This window comes from Halichondria panicea, chromosome 4 (genome assembly GCF_963675165.1).
Source record: "Halichondria panicea chromosome 4, odHalPani1.1, whole genome shotgun sequence".
Lineage (NCBI taxonomy): Eukaryota > Metazoa > Porifera > Demospongiae > Suberitida > Halichondriidae > Halichondria > Halichondria panicea.
In genome coordinates, this window is record NC_087380.1 from 2,129,179 (window position 1) to 2,146,095 (window position 16,917).

Genomic DNA, 16,917 nt, shown 5'->3' on the forward strand with positions numbered 1-16,917 from the left:
ACTTTAAATTCCCTGATCCACCACTGGAAAGAAGAGTATGCCCTCTCAATCTAAGAAGCACAAAAAATATACAGTTTGAAAGACCAATTTGCAGGACAAATGCATTGCGAACTTTTTTTTCCCAAAAGCAATATCTATATGGAATGAACTACCACTGGAGCTGCAGGAAAGTATATTGATTTTGTCATTTAAGAGAAATGTACTCTGTCACTTGCATGCATTAGTATAATATTAGTTTAAATTTGTACACGGTGACGCTATTGTAAGTACTATATACAGGGCACACATTAGGTTAGCATAATAATTATGCTACTAGTGTATCCGTGCTTTTTGCAGAATTATTATATAAATATAAATAAAAATAAAAATAAACCGCCACTTCCTCAGGAGAAATGGTTCTCGAGACATGCTCACTGGTAAACCCAATGGGACCCTCCTGGTTCAACCCAAGATAATGTGGAGGAGTCCTCAACCATGCCTTAATTGTCACACACACCATCGACATTGTGTAAGTTTTACCGCTATAGTATATTGTACATGTAAGACTAAGTGCACATGTACATGGCTACAAGTAACTGTACACTGCTTTTAAACTACCGATTTGATGCCAATAGTACGTCTTGAATTTTAAATGAATTGATTTTCGATCATTCTTTACCTAATATCCTCCCGTGCAGAGAGAAGGCAGGTTCAAGAGGATCCCCGTGTACAGAGACCCACCCTTCTGGAGGGTACGGATTTGCATCACCATTCGAATTTATCTCTCTGCTGCTCAGTTTAGTTCTGTACTATGCCACCAACATGATGGAGAAACACAACCCTGAACTGGAGACAATGCTTAGATACCCTGCATTCCATGTGGACAGGGGCCATTAGTAACTGAACTAGCAGCTGTACAGTATTGTATGTGTATAACTACCGTATATCTTCTAATTTATCGGACAGCAAAAATAATTATTTTGGAAATTGTCCGGGTATAATTGGAACAGACTTTTATAGAGCATGCGAAGTGTCCGGAATAATTAGAACAAGCAAGCAGCTGCATGCGAGCTAGCTAAGTTTAATAGAACAGGGTACGACTGAATAGTTGCACTAGCTATCTAAAACTAGCTACTCAAAGGCTATCTAACTGCAGCACTCTAAGTCTTACTTGCCGTCTATGAATGGTAACTCAACTTTTCAAGGTATTGTCCGGATATTTAGAACAAATGTAATATTAAAGTACTGGAGTGTCCGTTGTATTAGAACAACGAAAATTGCCCAAAAGAGTGTCCGGGTAATTAGAAGTGTCCGATAAATTAGAAGATATACGGTATTCATAGGATTCTCTTTCTGTGTATCACTATGTGCTGTATGTATGTATGTGGGTGCATGTACACTTTTGGTGTGTGCACATTGACAATTCAGACTTCCTGTTGTCATCATAAAGTCAATCAATAAGTTTGGAGCAGCATTCATGAATTAAAAAGCATGAAGAAGTTACAAGGTGACTGTGTCTCTTGGCTGGTCCTTTTGACTGGAGCTGCTCAGTTCATACTAGTGTGTGGAGAGGGTATGTCTTTTGTGACATCTCCAGCCACTCAGTATATTTATTTAGTGATTGCATGCAGGAGTGTACCTATCTTTGGGATCAACCAACATCACCACTAACAACACTGAGATCCTCATCACTGACATTGGAGATTATGTTGGGATTGGTCGTCCTTCTCTCATCTGTCACACTGACCTAGTGGCCTGTTGTACACCCAGTGAGACAATGGAAAGAGGAATTGGACTCTGGCGCTATCCAAATGGTGATCGTGTTCTTGGTATATCAGGAATGAACTCAGCATCTCTACCGTTTGTGTCATTGAGAAATGTTCAATCTATTAAACTGGTTCGTAGAGAATACTTTACCCCTCCTACCCTGAGTCCAACTGGTTCCTACTGTTGTATTATATCAACAAATGGAGGAGAAATGACCTTCTGTGCCAACCTGGGTGAGTGGTTCTACAATGATTTACTATGAATCCATAATCTCCTTTCCAGTTGCGTGCCCGTCTCTCCCTGCCCTGAACCATGGAATAGTCTCATACAGCAACTCAACACTGGGTCTGTTCACTGTGGCCACCTACACCTGTGACACTGGCTACACTCTCAATGGAGGCGCTACCCGGACTTGTGGGAGTGATGGAATGTGGAGTGGGTTAGATCCAGTCTGTCAGAGTAAGTGGAATGGAATGTGGACATTCTTTATTGAGTGTACCCTCTTCTCCAGGTATCTGCTCTGACTTACCCTCACTGACCAATGGGATGATCTCCTACAGTGATGGATCTCCTGACAACAGACAAGTGGGCACTCTAGCTATCCACAGCTGTAATCTTGGCTACACTCTCAATGGAGAGAGCTTGTTCAGGATCTGTAAGAGTGAAGGGGAGTGGAGTGGGTCAGATTATATAGTGTGTCAGCGTAAGTGGAATGGATTGTGGACTATTATTTTGATGAGTTTACCTATTTCTCTACAGGTATCTGCTCTGACTTACCCTCACTGACCAATGGGATGATCTCCTACAGTGATGGATCTCCTAACAACAGACAAGTGGGCACTGTGGCCACCTACACCTGTGATACTGACTACACTCTCAATGGAGGCAGCACCAGGAATTGTGAGCGTGATGGAGTGTGGAGTGGGTCACCTCCAGTGTGTCAGCGTAAGTAAAATGGATTTCGAACTGTTTCTACTCTTATTACTGATTCCATACAGAGATAATGATATGTTCTGACCTAACTCTCACCAATGGAGATGTTGTCTACAGTGATGGATCCCCTGACAACAGATCTATTTTTTCTGTGGCCACCTACAGGTGCAATCCCGGTTACACTCTCACTGGAAGGGACACCACCAGGACCTGTGTGAGTGGAGGGAGATGGAGTGGGTCAGCTCCGTATTGTCTAGGTTAGTAGTTATAAGTGGTATAGTATGAGCTGAGTTATACTCAGCAATTCCCTACTGTATCATTACTGCATAAACAAGCAATCTCTGATTCATTTTCTCCTTCAGCCATTGAGTGTTCTCCTCTACCGACCATTACCAATAGCATGATCTCCTACTCTCCTGATGTTATCCCTGACTATGACCTGGGAACTGAGGCAACCTACACTTGTGAGGCTGGGTTCTATCTTGAGGGTAATGAGGTACGAGTGTGTATGGATGATGATGGAATGGACGCCATTGGAGTGTGGAGTGATCAGGAGCTAAGCTGTGTCCGTAAGTTATCAGCTAAAACCCTAAATGTAAAAGGTTTGCACTGTATTCTACGGTGGCCCTGAGCGTTACTATTAGTTCACCTTAGCTACTTGATAGTTCACCTACCTTAGCTACTTGATAGTTCAACTACCTTAAGTTTGTAAGTTCAACAACCTTAGCTACTTGATAGTTCGCCTACCTTAGCTACTTGATAGTTCGCCAACCTTAGCTACTTATAGTTCACCTACCTTAGCTACTTCGAAGTTGACCTTTGAACTGTATGTTAATGCTGCTGGAGCCATGCGACTCAATATAAATGAGAGCTCCATGTATATATACAGGTACTGAGGATTATCTGCAGCCGGTTAGTGCTATACCCTATGGGTAACAGCAATGCAAGATGAGAGTACCACACTTGATTCATTTGGAAGTTACATGTTATTCACAATACTAGCTAGTCTAATAGCTTGGGGCAATAGAGCTATATAGGATTAAGAGACCTTTTTCTTCTCTTCCCCCTCCCCTCTGAGAAAAGGTCCGGCCCCAGACTAATACAACACATGCAGTTCAAGTTGTTCACGTTTATATCTTCTAATCCCATCGCAGCACAATAATTCTGTACTATACAATGGTTCTGGTGTGGTACTCTAGTCTTGCATTGCTGTTAGATAATCCTCAGTACCTGTATACGTGCATATGTAGCTCTCATTATTGATCTCTAGTCACTATGTACAGTACGGCTACAGCAGCATTAAATAGAATTAACATGCAGTTCAAAGGTCAACTGCGAAGTAGCTAAGGTAGGTGAACTATCATCAAGCAGCGAAGGTAGATGAACTATCAAGTAGCTAAGGTAGGCGAACTATCAAGTAGAAGTACCCAGTAGCTAAGGTAGGTGAACTACCCAGTAGCTAAGGTAGGTGAACTATCAAGCAGCGAAGGTAGATGAACTATCAAGTAGCTAAGGTAGGCGAACTATCAAGTAGCTAAGGTGAACTAATAGTAACGCTCAGGGCCACCGTAGTATTCTAATTCAAGCATATTACTGGTACATTAAGTAAACATTCACACTACACACAGCTATTCAGTGTCCTCCTCTGGAACCCATTAGCAATAGTTTCATCAACTACGCTCCCGGCAACACACCTGCATATGATCTGAGCACTGTGGCCACTTATGCCTGTGACGCTGGGTTTGTTTTGGACCTCTCCCTGGGGGGATCTGAGATGAGAACTTGTATGGATGATAATGGACTGGATGCTATTGGAGTGTTTGATAGACAGGCACCAAGCTGTGTCTGTAAGTTAAGGTTACTATTATAGACGGGTAGTCATTTTAGCGTTTTCAGATTTTTCTCGTACTAATTTGGTAGATTTGTAGCTAATTCATTAGCACAATAATTATTTGGTTCAATGGAAAGTTTGGAGTCAGGTACAGATAAAAAAGGGCTAGCTTGCTTAGCATATTCTCAAAAGTACATTTTCATTACAAAAAAGAGTTTTTTCATAATCATTATTAGCGCGGACTTAATTTAGCCTTAATATTTGCTACAGTTAGTACCTATTTAATAGTAACATAGTATATGGTAGCTCCCAAGCTTCATGCTTTTTGTATACTGAGAGTCTGATTTTGTGACGGATTTTACTCTCTATTTCCATTCCTACAGCCATTATGTGTCGTTCTCTACCAGCCATTAGCAATGGTATGATCTCCTACTCTCCTGATGTCATTCCTGACTATGACCTGGGAACTGAGGCAACCTACACTTGTGAGGCTGGGTTCTATCTTGAGGGTAATGAGGTACGAGTGTGTATGGATGATGATGGAATGGACGCTATTGGAGTGTGGAGTGGTCGGGAGGAAAGCTGTGTCCGTAAGTTGCACTCTGTATTATATTAGTGTTGGTTGATATGTTTTCTTGTCATGTGGTATTATATTATCACAGCTATCACTTGTCCTCGTCTCCCTAATCAAACCTACACTTCAATAACCTACTCTACTGACATCACACCACCTTTCCCCTTTGGAACACGAGCAATGTACACCATCAGCTGCCCTGAGGGCATGGAGAGGGATGGAAGAGATGATGTGAGGACTTGCACTAGTGATGGACGTAGTGCAGTGGGTGTGTGGAGTGGAACTGCTCCAATCTGTGCAGGTATAACATTATTTCCTACATACGATAACTAAGCACTGTTTAATTCTACTTTACTTATCTTATACATGCATACCGATCTAAAGACTTGCTTCATTTTTGGGGTCTACAGTTCAGAAGGTGTATCTATCTCATGGGAACACACACTACTATACCAACAACACTGCCATCATAATTTCAAGCATTATGACAACAGATGACACATCCTTGACCTGTCAAACTGACTCAGCCACCTGCTGTAGAGGTGTAGACAATCCAGCTGGAGCTAATGGTTTTGGAGAGTGGCTGTTCCCTAATCAAACAATGATTACTCGGAACAAAGTCACTGGTGATGAGTTTTACTCAGTCAGAAACTTTCAGATTGTCAGACTCTATCGTCAAGGTGATATCCAGTCTCCACTGGGACGCTACTGCTGTAGAATATCCGACAGTGCGAGTGGAGTGTTGAGGATATTCTGTGCTAATCTTGTTGGTGAGTTTATCGTAAACAATGTAAACTATGTCATGATTTTTTTGTGACAGAAAACAACATTCGATGTCCCTCTGACTCGGTGATGGTTACCACTAATGGGATAGTCTCATTCTCTAGTCCAGTGGAAGGTGGCAGTTACGTGTATGGAACTGTGGCCACCTTTTCTTGTTCTCCTGGTTTTAGTCTTGATGGTACCTCAACTAGAACATGTGAGACTGAACAGGGAACATTTAGTGGCACCACCCCATCTTGTATAGGTGAGAGAATACCATCATGTACTGTGATCACGCCATTACATACAACCACAGCAATCACCTGCTCTACTGGCCCTAATGATGTTGCCAATGGGGTGATTGTCTACTCCAGTGACACACCTCCACCTTATGACTATGGAACAACAGCTATGTATGAGTGTGACCCTGGGTATGAGCTAACAAGTGGACCCAGTAAGAGAATCTGTACTGGTGATGGTAACAGCTCAGTAGGATATTGGAGTGGAAGTATCGCAGTTTGTTCAGGTACTATAATTATACTACTGCATGAATGCAGCTAAAATACAACTCTACACACATTGTGTAGACATTGATGAATGCTCTGGTACTGCTCATGGCTGTGATCATATCTGCACCAACACTCCTCCTGGATCATACACCTGTGACTGCAACTCAGGATATCGACTAATTGCTGCTGATGGAAGAGGATGTATGTTAATATCTACCACTATACTTATATCAGGAGCACTTGTTTATTGCTCGAGTTTGGGGCCACAACAAAGTATGTGGAGTGTTGACAGTAGCTTGAGTCAATCCTCCACTCACTGAGCACCACTTTCTTGGATCGATTAGAGTACATTGGAATGGAGACTTGGAAATCTGCATGAGTGTTCATTTCCTCAGGACAATAATGATTATTAGTAATCAATCTCTATAGGTGATGATATTGATGAGTGTTCTGAACTGTCCAACATCTGCCACCAAGTGTGTACCAACACTGAGGGATCATTCACCTGTGGATGTGAGGCAGGATATGTGCTGGACACTGACAGAGCATCATGTTCTGGTATATTGGTTCTGCTATTTTTGTGCGTGTTTTCTAGTTGCATTCTTATAGGTATCACCTGCTCTGAATCTGCTGTCCGCAGTGATATTGCTGGCAATGGGATGATTGTTTACTCCAGTGGCAGCACAACTCCACCCTTTGACTATGGAACAACAGCTACGTATCAATGCAACAACGGATATAGTCTAGCGAGTGGAGACAGTGTGAGGACCTGTACTGGTGATGGTAGGAGTTCAGTGGGAGAGTGGAATGGTGCTGCTCCTCAATGTTCACGTATGTTCTATTATTGCAATTGATAATGTCTCATGATAATGTACACACACAGCTGTGGACTGTGGGACTCCTCCGTCTATTACCAATGGATCTCGTGGGATACCAACAACCACAACATTCACAGGGACAGTGACCTACAGCTGTAATGATGGATATACACTATTTGGGATTGCTACAAGTACTTGTCAGGCAAATGCAACCTGGAGCAGACCACCAGAATGCAGAGGCATGCATGTCACGTGCACATTCATGATCAGTGTTTACATTTTAATAGCTGTACACTGAGTAAACATGCATAGTACACATGTAGTTTGTTGTTTGTTGTGAGCCTTTACAGAATATTTTCCGTTTCTCTCAACTGATTGTATTATTACAGCTAATGCAACTGCAATGGCCTGTACTGATCTGATGGATCTAGTCAATGGACATATTTCTTACGATATGGAGACCATTGATAACAGACCAGTGGACACTGTGGCCACCTTCACCTGTGTCACTGATTACACTCTCAATGGAGACACCACCAGGACTTGTGAGAGTGATGGAATGTGGAGTGGGTCAGATCCAACGTGTGATGGTTGGTGGCTTTAATTTTGTCGAGCATTATTGAATGTTGTATTCTCCTGCAGCTATTATTGAGTGTTCTCCTCTACCGACCATTACCAATGGCACCATATCTTATTCTCCTGATGTCACCCCTGACTATGACCTGGGAACTAAGGCAACCTATACTTGTGAGGCTGGGTTCTATCTTGAGGGTAGTGAGGTACGAGTGTGTATGGATGATGATGGAATGGATACCATTGGAGTGTGGAGTGGTCAGCAGGCTAGCTGTGTTCGTAAGTTATCAGTGAAAGCGGTTAGCAATTTGACAATGTATATTGTTTGTTTTGCCATGCAAGGGAATATTTTCCACTACGTTAGCTATATAATTAAATAAGTACTGTACCACCTATATATATCTGCGTGATAATACGTAATAATTATTGATTGAAGACTGGTTCTTGTTTCCCCAGTCGTCCCCCCTTCTGTACGCTCAGTATTGTTCCAACTCAAACTCACTAACATCAACAACTGTCCTGACTGGGTGGTGAGTGCTACTTACAACTAAAGCAAACTAAATAATAAATTCTCTCTCTACACAGGACCAGGATGGGAGGATAGAAGCTGTGATGAGCACGTTTGCTGCCGAGATGGAGAGTCACTGTGGGTGTGGCTTCTCAAGCATGGTCATGACTGCCCCTCTCTTCCGCTGCTTCCCTGGGTCAAGCACAGCTGTCACATTTCGAGCCACTCTGTCCGATTCCAGGCTCCTCACTCCCATACAGGACTGGATACAAACCAATGGATTCATTCCCATTCAGAATGTACTGATTGAGGTGGACAAGTCTTGTCCAGTGGAGATATCGAGCCTTGCAGACACAGAGTGCACCAATCAGCCTACAGCTGCAGGAAGCAGTGACATAACTGCTGTGGTCGGTGGAGTGGTGGGAGGAGTTGTAGGGGTGGTCATTGTCGTTGTGGTGGGCATTGTCATCATAGTGATTGCTGTACTGGTGTTCAAGAGCAGGAGAGAGAATTCGAAACTGGCCGTCCACAGAAGAACAAAGTGAGTCAATCAATTTATGTTACTCCACCGTCAAATGATTATGAATTCTACAATATATACTATTATACTATTTTGCATTCCTCCCCCTCCCTCTAGACCTGACCTACCACCAGCATCGCTAAAGGGTGTTGTTAATACTGGTGAGATACAATCATACGATATGATGGAAATGGGTCACGAATATGAGGAAGTGTCCAAGTTCCAACGAGCCGTTGATGGAGAGTATGAGATCATTGGAGCACCCTCACAGACAACTGGCTCAGATAGCAAGACTCCTATAAAGACTGAGTCATCACCACCCACTCCACCCACACCACAACCCTCAGAAGCGACTAAAGCTCCCGGAAATGATATTGAGTTTACAGAGTGTGTTGCTTACAGCACGACCACCCACAGTCGCCCCCCACAGCCTACAGGCTTATGAACTATAACATGAAACTGCAAACTAGTTGACTGCTCTAGTAATTGATAGGATAATTTACATTTATGTGCTTGTATATATTTGCATGGCTATTATATACATATTTGCATGTTCAAAAGATCTCTGGTCATTTATACGTTAAACGTTCTTGCATGGTTAATGTCATCACCATGTACTTCGTTAATATGACGAGGTATCCTCATGTGTTATGTTTAGTAACCATTCCCACCACTGTGTATATATCGACACATTGGTATCATGAGACGATAGTTTTGACATTCAGTTGTGTGCTTAGAGGGAGTGGTTTGTGCTTGCTTTCAATGTGATAGAGTGCTTTAGTGTTTATTGTGAGCATTGCTTGTTGTGTTGCCCTGAGGCAATGATTTTGCACCTCTCAATATATACCTATAGGGCTGTGATCAGATAGAACTCTAGCAAATGGTGCATGTTACCTTTGCTCCATCCTAGTCAAACTGCTGATACTACCTACTCATGTATATATATATATATATACATGAGATCTACATGGTAGTAGAGACTACCTGTATACTATATTGTGCAATCATGTATACTACTTTGTTTTGAAGTCATAATTATAACCACCCACCTCACCTCAGGTGGTTCTCGAGACATGCTCACTGGCATCATGGTAAACCTTTCCTGGTTCGACCCAAGGATAATGTGGAGGAGTCCTCAACCATGCCTTAATTGTCACACACACAATAATGCACTTAGTTTTGAAGTCATCCCCCTCCCCCTTCTCTTAGGAGAGATGGTTCTCGAGACATGCTCACTGGTACACCCAACGGGACCTTCCTGGTTTGACCCAAGGGTAATGTGGAGGAGTCCTCAACCATGCCTTGTCACACACATGTCCATGCAGATTAATTTTGTTGCAGTACCTCTTGCATTCTAAATGAACTATGCATCTGATTTTCGATCACTATTTTCAATTATCCCCCGTGCAGAGATGGAAGGAGGTTCACCATTCAAATTTGACTCTCTGCTCAGTTTATTCTGTACTATGCCACCAACACGATGGAGAAACACAACCCTGAACTGGAGACAATGCTTAGATACCCTGCATTCCATGTGGACAGGGGCCGTTAGTAACTGAACTAGCAGCTGTACAGTATTGTATGTGTATAGTGTAGGATTCTCTTTCTGTGTATGTGCTGTATGTATGTGGGTGCATGTACACTTTTGATGTGTGGAAGTTACAATCACAATTTCAGACTTCCTGTTGTCATCAGTTAAGTCAGTTTAACTTTAATTTGCCATTGGAGCATATGAATTAAAGCATGAAGAAGTTACAAGGTGACTGTGTCTTCTGGCTGGTCCTTCTGACTGGAGCTGCTCAGCTCCTACTAGTATGTGGAGAGGATTCACCTGGTATATACGTATAATTATGTTCAACTTTCATCTACCAACCTATACTTGTCTCTGGGTTTCATAGTTCGGCAGTATGTGGATATCATTGCTCTAGTATACATGTATATTCATGGCTATCTGTACGTCAATGTTCATGCATGCATGTAGTGTTCGTAATTACCCCGTGCATGTGAGATCCTTTTTACAATCATGGTCGATCATTACCCACTCTTTGAGTTCGCTGTGATTCCTGCATGCAGTAAAATTAATCAGTAATGCAAAAATGTTCATTATGTTATAATGGGTGCATAAAAGCTATTGCTAATAGCTAGTAGCTTTATGTTATGTTGCTTTGACACCTCCACCGAGGCATCAGCACCCGCGGTGCTTTCATTTCTATAGCCATACAGTGTCCAGATTTGCTACCAATTCCGAATGGATCGATAGAATATGTTGAAGATAATGATGCTCCATTTGACCTGGGTACCATGGCGACATACATGTGCAACGATGGTTTCTTACTAGATGGAGACGATGAGAGGAGCTGCACTACTGGAGAAGCAGGAACTGGTAATGGGGTGTGGACAGGCCAAGAACCACAATGTGTTTGTAAGTTGGCAATTTCATTGCTCAGAGATTTAATGCAGCCCATTAGCTATTCAGTGTCCTTCCCTTGAGACGATTACCAATGGAGTCGTCATGTACGCTCCCGACACCACACCTAACTATGATTTGGGCACTGTGGCTACTTATGCCTGTGACCCTGGGTTTGTTCTGGACCTCTCCCTAGGGGGATCTGAGATGAGAATGTGCGTGGATGATAATGGACTAGATCCTGTTGGAGTGTTTGATAGACAGGCACCAAGATGTGTCCGTAAGTCTCTTTTGGTCTAGTTTCCAAAAGTTTACAATGCGAATTTCAGATTCAGTCCAAATTCTTTCTCACATGCTGAACTTTCTTTCATTTAATAACCATGCACATGCATGCAGGTATCATTTGCCAACCTCTTTTCCCTTACTCCTTATACTCTTCAAACTTCTTCGAGCTACACCACTATAGTTATACAAATCCTTCAACATACATACTTGATTTTTTTTTCTATTGAGTGTCCTCCTCTAACACACTACACACACTACACACACACACTTACACCACAGCATAAAAAATTAGCCGACTCCTTCGAACTTCTTCGAGCTACACCACTATAGTTATACAAATCCTTCAACATACATACTTGATTTTTTTTTCTATTGAGTGTCCTCCTCTAACACACTACACACACTACACACACACACTTACACCACAGCATAAAAAAATTAGCCGACTCCTTCGAACTTCTTCGAGCTACACCACTATAGTTATACAAATCCTTCAACATACACACTTGATTTTTTTTATATAGAGTCTGGGATTTACACCCTATTTCCATTTGTACAGCCATTGAGTGTTTTCCTCTAGTAAGTTTGTATTTGTATGCTCAGTATTTGTCATATACACTTAATTCCTTACTGATAGACAGGAACCAAGGTATATCCGTATGAAGTTGCTATACAGAAATGATTATTCCCATGCAGCTATTGAGTGTCCTCCTCTAGCGGGCATTACCAATGGATTCATCACCTACACTATTGACAACACACCTAACTATGATCTGGGCACTGTGGCTACTTATGTCTGTGACGCTGGGTTTGTTCTGGACCTCTCCCTAGGGAGATCTGAGATAAGAACTTGTATTGATGATAATGGACTTGATACTATTGGAGTGTTTGATAGACAGGCTCCAAGATGTGTCCGTAAGTCTCTTTTGGTCTTGTTTACAGAAAATTTCAGTAATTCTACTATCATTAATTTCAATAACCACATGCAGGTAACATTTGCCAACCTCTTTTCCCTTACTCCTATGGTATGATAACATATCATCATGAAATTCCACCTTACTCATACGGAACACGAGCACAGTATGTTGTCTCATGCCCTCCCGAACTGGAGAGAAGAGGAGGAGATGATGAGAGGACCTGTACCACTAATGGAAACAGTGCTGTGGGGGTGTGGTCTGGAGCTGCTCCCATCTGTGCAGGTTTGCAGTGTACATGTGTGTACAAAGTTGAAACATCTTCTCTTGTATAGCTCGAGGGATTTTCCTATCATTTCAAGGAACAACCTACACTACGAACAACAGTAATATTGTATTCACTAGGATTGAGGCTACAAATGACACATCCTTGACTTGTCATACTGACTCAACCACCTGTTGTAGAGGTGTTGACAATCACTCATCTTCTAGGGGTAATGGAGAGTGGCTGTTTCCTAATGGAACAAGTATTGTCCTGAGGAAGAGAGTCCTCCCTGATGATGGGTTCTATTATACAAGGTTTCATCAAGCCATCAGACTGTATCGTAATAATAATATCCAGACTCCACTGGGAACCTACTGCTGTAGAATACCTGACAGTGGTGGAGTGACAAGAACTATTTGTGCTAACCTCATTGGTGAGTACTAGTGTTGTATAAATAGGTATTATTTACTTGTTACTACTACAGACAACACCATTCGATGTCCCTCTGACTCGGTGATGGTTCCCACTAATGGGACGGTCTCATACTCTAGTCCAGTGGAAGGTGGCAGTTACGTGTATGGAACTGTGGCCACCTTTTCCTGTTTCACTGGTTTTGGCCTCAGTACTCTTGAGACTATAACATGCACAGGAACAAATGATGCTGAAATGGAAACCTTCAATGGCTCTAGTCCAACATGTGATGGTGAATATAGTCATAAAGCGTAGTTGCATAATCATATCTCTTAGTGATCACTTGCTCTGCTCTTCCTAATATTTTCAATGGAACGATTGACTACTCACCTCTCGATACAACTGATCATGAGGTGTTCAATTATGGAACAGCAGCTACTTATCAGTGTAACCCTGGATATAATATAACAAGTGGAGACAGAGTGAGGACTTGTACTGGTAATGGCAGCACTCCCAGTGGTCAGTGGGATGGTACTGCTCCTCAATGTCCACGTATGTTCTAGCTACTATTGTAATTGGTTGCACTCTGTCACGTGATAATGTAACACGCAGCTGTGGACTGTAGCATTCCTCCGTCTATTACCAATGGATCTCCTGGGATACCAACAACCACAACATTCACAGGGACAGTGGCCTACAGCTGTAATGATGGCTATGCACTCTTTGGGAGTGCTACAAGTACTTGTCAGGCAAATGCAACCTGGAGCAGACCACCAGAATCCAGAGGTACATGTGCACATTCAATGTTGTGCTATATTAACATACACTAACACAGGTATCACTATTGCTGGTATCCAATCTGGTGTGCCCATCTTAATTGGAGATTCTGTTACCATCACCTGCACCACTGACTCTTCTGCTGACTCAATAACGTTGCTCCAAGATGGTCAGGTTCTTCATGGAACAGTGATGCAGTCAACTACCACCTTGACGTATACTATCTCTTTTGTGTCTGACAGCATCCATGGAAATACCTTCAAATGTGAAGCCAATTTCGTAGGAACTTCAGACACTGCTTTTGTTAATGCCACTGCCACCATTAAAAGTAAGTTATACTCGTGACACGCACAAGAAATTAATACTCAAATTTGTTATGCAGTTCCTGGACAATCTATCAACACTAGCATCAGCCCTTCAAGTGATTCAACTCCACAAGATGGAGAGCCATACATTGTGACTTGCACTGTGTCTAAGTTGCCTGGACTAACTCGCACACCAACTGCCCAATGGATGAAGGTTGCCATGGGGACTAAAAGGATCGGCATGCCCACTCCTAATGAAACTGCTCTTAATCTCTCTCCACTGAGAACCTCAGATGCTGGCAGGTACCGTTGCCAGGGCAACCTCACTACTACCATTCGCTCTCTACCACTTTTGAGCAGCAGTAATTTCACTTTAATTGCGCAAAGTAAGTCAAACCTTCGTAGGCTGCATATATATTTACCATATGATTATGTTTTACAGTACCAGCACCAGCAGTGACAATCTCAAGGTCTCCCTCTAGTTCAGCTTTGTTTGCTAATCAAAGTGTGTTAACATTTACATGTCAAGTGTCTATACATACAAACATTGATACTACCGTCACTTTGAGCTTGACTTGGACTCGTGAGGTTTATAGTGATGAAGATGATACAACCACTGAAGTGATCATGGTGAATAGTGCAACCAAAACAATTGAGAGAAATTGGACCTTGAATGATTTAACTTCAAAGGACCAGAGAGTGACTTGCAATGGAACAATAAACTCAGCTAGCAGTTTTATTCAAGGCAATAGCATCACAATTGAAGACATGTTATCTGTTGCTGGTGAGTTGCTGTTTTCATCCCATGATAAAACGCGAACACGTTCCATTTCATTCAGGTGTGTTTCTAATGTTCAACGACAGTATATTTAACGACAATACGACCTCTGTACCAGCGAGGGATGTACGTCTCATACAGTGTCACTCCGACAAGTCAGATACATTCGATGAAGACCAACATGGATGGAAGTTCCCTAATAGCACCAAGATTACTAACATCAGCACACTGGCTATTGCAACACGGGAGGGAGGACACCTGGCACTCACTCGAGTGGGGAACAGTTCCCTGCCAGCTGGAGAGTATTGTTGCAAGGCTCAGGATGCCAGGGGAACCAATCACACCCTCTGTGTGCATGTGGAGCAAGGTGAGGGTGGAGGTAGATGTTATGTCATCCAATCTAGTGCAGCCAGTAGCCATCTAATTGCTCTGGGATTCTTGGGAATGAATGTGAGGCACATGTGTAATCAGTCCTAGATGGAACTGACTAGCGATGACTACCTCTAGTTTACATCGCTTTATTCTTTCAGGTTCTACTCTGTATTATTATTTACTACCCACAGAACCAAGTTCCAGTGGCAGTGTCATGGTTGGAGGGATAGTTGCTGCGATTTTAATTTTGGTGGTTGCTCTACTGATCATTGGAGCAGTTATTCTCATTGTTGTCAGGTAAGTGAAGCATTTAAACATTGTAAACTAAGTCCTTTCTCTGGGAACCAGTCACACCCTCTGTGTGCATGTGGAGCAAAGTCGCTCAGTGTTGTTAAGGTTCCGATTGGTCGGTAGAGTGGTAGGAGGAGTGGTCATTGTCCTTATCCTTGTGGTTGTTGTCATAGTGATAGCTAATTTGTATTTAAGAGCAGAATAGAGAAGCTTACTATATCAACAAAACAACAAAGTAAATTGATGAATGTTTTATATGTTTATAATTATTGTTGAATTCTGATACACTTTCCTCTCTCCCTCAGATGTAACATACCACCAGTGTCGCTAAAGGGTGGGGTCAGTACTGGTGAGATACACACATACGAGATGATGGAAATGGGTCACGAATATGAGGAAGTGTCCAAGTTCCAACGAGCCGTCGGTGGAGAATATGAGATCATTGGAGCACCCTCACAGACAACTGGCTCCGAGAGCAAGGCTGTTATAAAGACCGAGCCATCACCACCCACTCCACAACCCTCACAAGCGACTGAAAATGATATTGAGTTTACAGAGTGCGTTGCTTACATCACGACCACCCACAGTCGCCCCCCACAGTCCACAAGCTTATGAAAAAATACCGCCGTTGATGCTGACTGCTTACATATTATATGTGTACCTGCATGTAACATAGCTAATTTGTGCATATATTCGTGAAAACGCTGATAAAGAGTGCAAGCGTTTGCTTTGCTCATGTGTTAGCTATAACTATTATTACTTCTTGCTTTGTATATTTATTGTGTTTGCAATTGTTGACATGAACCCACACAGTCAATATCATAATTATAGAAGAGGAGTTTAGTTGAAACAGATGATGCGAACTTCGAAGATAGATCTATACTGAGTAGACTCTCACTCTTCCGGCTTTCTGAAGTACGGCCACCTCGATATACGCCATTATGTTTGAAACTGCCAACATGAGCCAACCTATTAGTTCCGCTGATAACACACTACAAACCAGCTGATATAAGCCATTACCGGAAGATCACCTCCAAACAGCGTTGAATGCGCGACCTATACGCTCTACCGGCTCGGCTCGTATACACTAAAAGGTATTTGTCACTCTCATTACTGTACATGTCATTTTTTCTATTACAATTACCCCATGGGGGGGGTCTCAGAATTTATTTTTGATTTTAGTTAATCATGCATGTGTCCGTTAGTTTATGTTCAAAGATCTTTGGTCTGCATTTGCATTTACACGTTCTTGCATGGGTATAATGTCATCAGTCCTTCGTGAATATGAATATGACGAGGTTTCCTCATTGTAAATATGTTTAGTAGCTATTCCTACCA

The 16,917-nt window shown here is 42.3% G+C and overlaps 2 protein-coding genes across 2 annotated transcripts; both read left to right on the forward strand.

Annotated features, from left to right (window-relative positions):
- Positions 1–1,422: 1,422 nt before the first annotated feature.
- On the forward strand, positions 1,423–9,327 carry LOC135335066 (sushi, von Willebrand factor type A, EGF and pentraxin domain-containing protein 1-like). Its single transcript, XM_064530469.1, has 22 exons — positions 1,423–1,552; positions 1,611–1,979; positions 2,029–2,205; positions 2,258–2,449; positions 2,506–2,691; positions 2,745–2,936; positions 3,042–3,248; positions 4,308–4,526; positions 4,894–5,100; positions 5,173–5,385; positions 5,495–5,854; positions 5,905–6,111; positions 6,163–6,372; positions 6,434–6,556; positions 6,785–6,913; positions 6,965–7,186; positions 7,239–7,412; positions 7,563–7,763; positions 7,816–8,025; positions 8,203–8,276; positions 8,332–8,795; positions 8,892–9,327. The coding sequence occupies exons 1-22, from the start codon at positions 1,471–1,473 to the stop codon at positions 9,217–9,219; spliced, it is 4,746 nt and encodes a 1,581-aa protein (XP_064386539.1). The 5' UTR covers positions 1,423–1,470; the 3' UTR covers positions 9,220–9,327.
- A 1,785-nt stretch (positions 9,328–11,112) lies between these two features.
- LOC135335188 (uncharacterized) lies at positions 11,113–16,330 on the forward strand. The gene is made up of 14 exons (XM_064530607.1): positions 11,113–11,196; positions 11,266–11,461; positions 12,163–12,381; positions 12,456–12,665; positions 12,716–13,078; positions 13,130–13,348; positions 13,393–13,608; positions 13,669–13,842; positions 13,892–14,161; positions 14,216–14,524; positions 14,581–14,922; positions 14,978–15,283; positions 15,480–15,585; positions 15,885–16,330. The coding sequence occupies exons 1-14, from the start codon at positions 11,113–11,115 to the stop codon at positions 16,192–16,194; spliced, it is 3,324 nt and encodes a 1,107-aa protein (XP_064386677.1). The 3' UTR covers positions 16,195–16,330.
- Positions 16,331–16,917: the final 587 nt, after the last annotated feature.

Bases quoted from the DNA above. Each gene is read 5' to 3' on its own strand.
- LOC135335066 (XM_064530469.1), top strand. From the start codon at position 1,471: ATGAAGAAGTTACAAGGTGACTGTGTCTCTTGGCTGGTCCTTTTGACT. The intron at 4,527-4,893 runs GTAAGTTAAGGT...CCATTCCTACAG, and splicing joins ACAGGCACCAAGCTGTGTCT to CCATTATGTGTCGTTCTCTA. The intron at 5,855-5,904 runs GTGAGTTTATCG...TTTTTGTGACAG, and splicing joins ATTCTGTGCTAATCTTGTTG to AAAACAACATTCGATGTCCC.
- LOC135335188 (XM_064530607.1), top strand. From the start codon at position 11,113: ATGGAGACGATGAGAGGAGCTGCACTACTGGAGAAGCAGGAACTGGTA. The intron at 11,197-11,265 runs GTAAGTTGGCAA...CCTTCCCTTGAG, and splicing joins CCAAGAACCACAATGTGTTT to ACGATTACCAATGGAGTCGT. The intron at 11,462-12,162 runs GTAAGTCTCTTT...ATTCCCATGCAG, and splicing joins ACAGGCACCAAGATGTGTCC to CTATTGAGTGTCCTCCTCTA.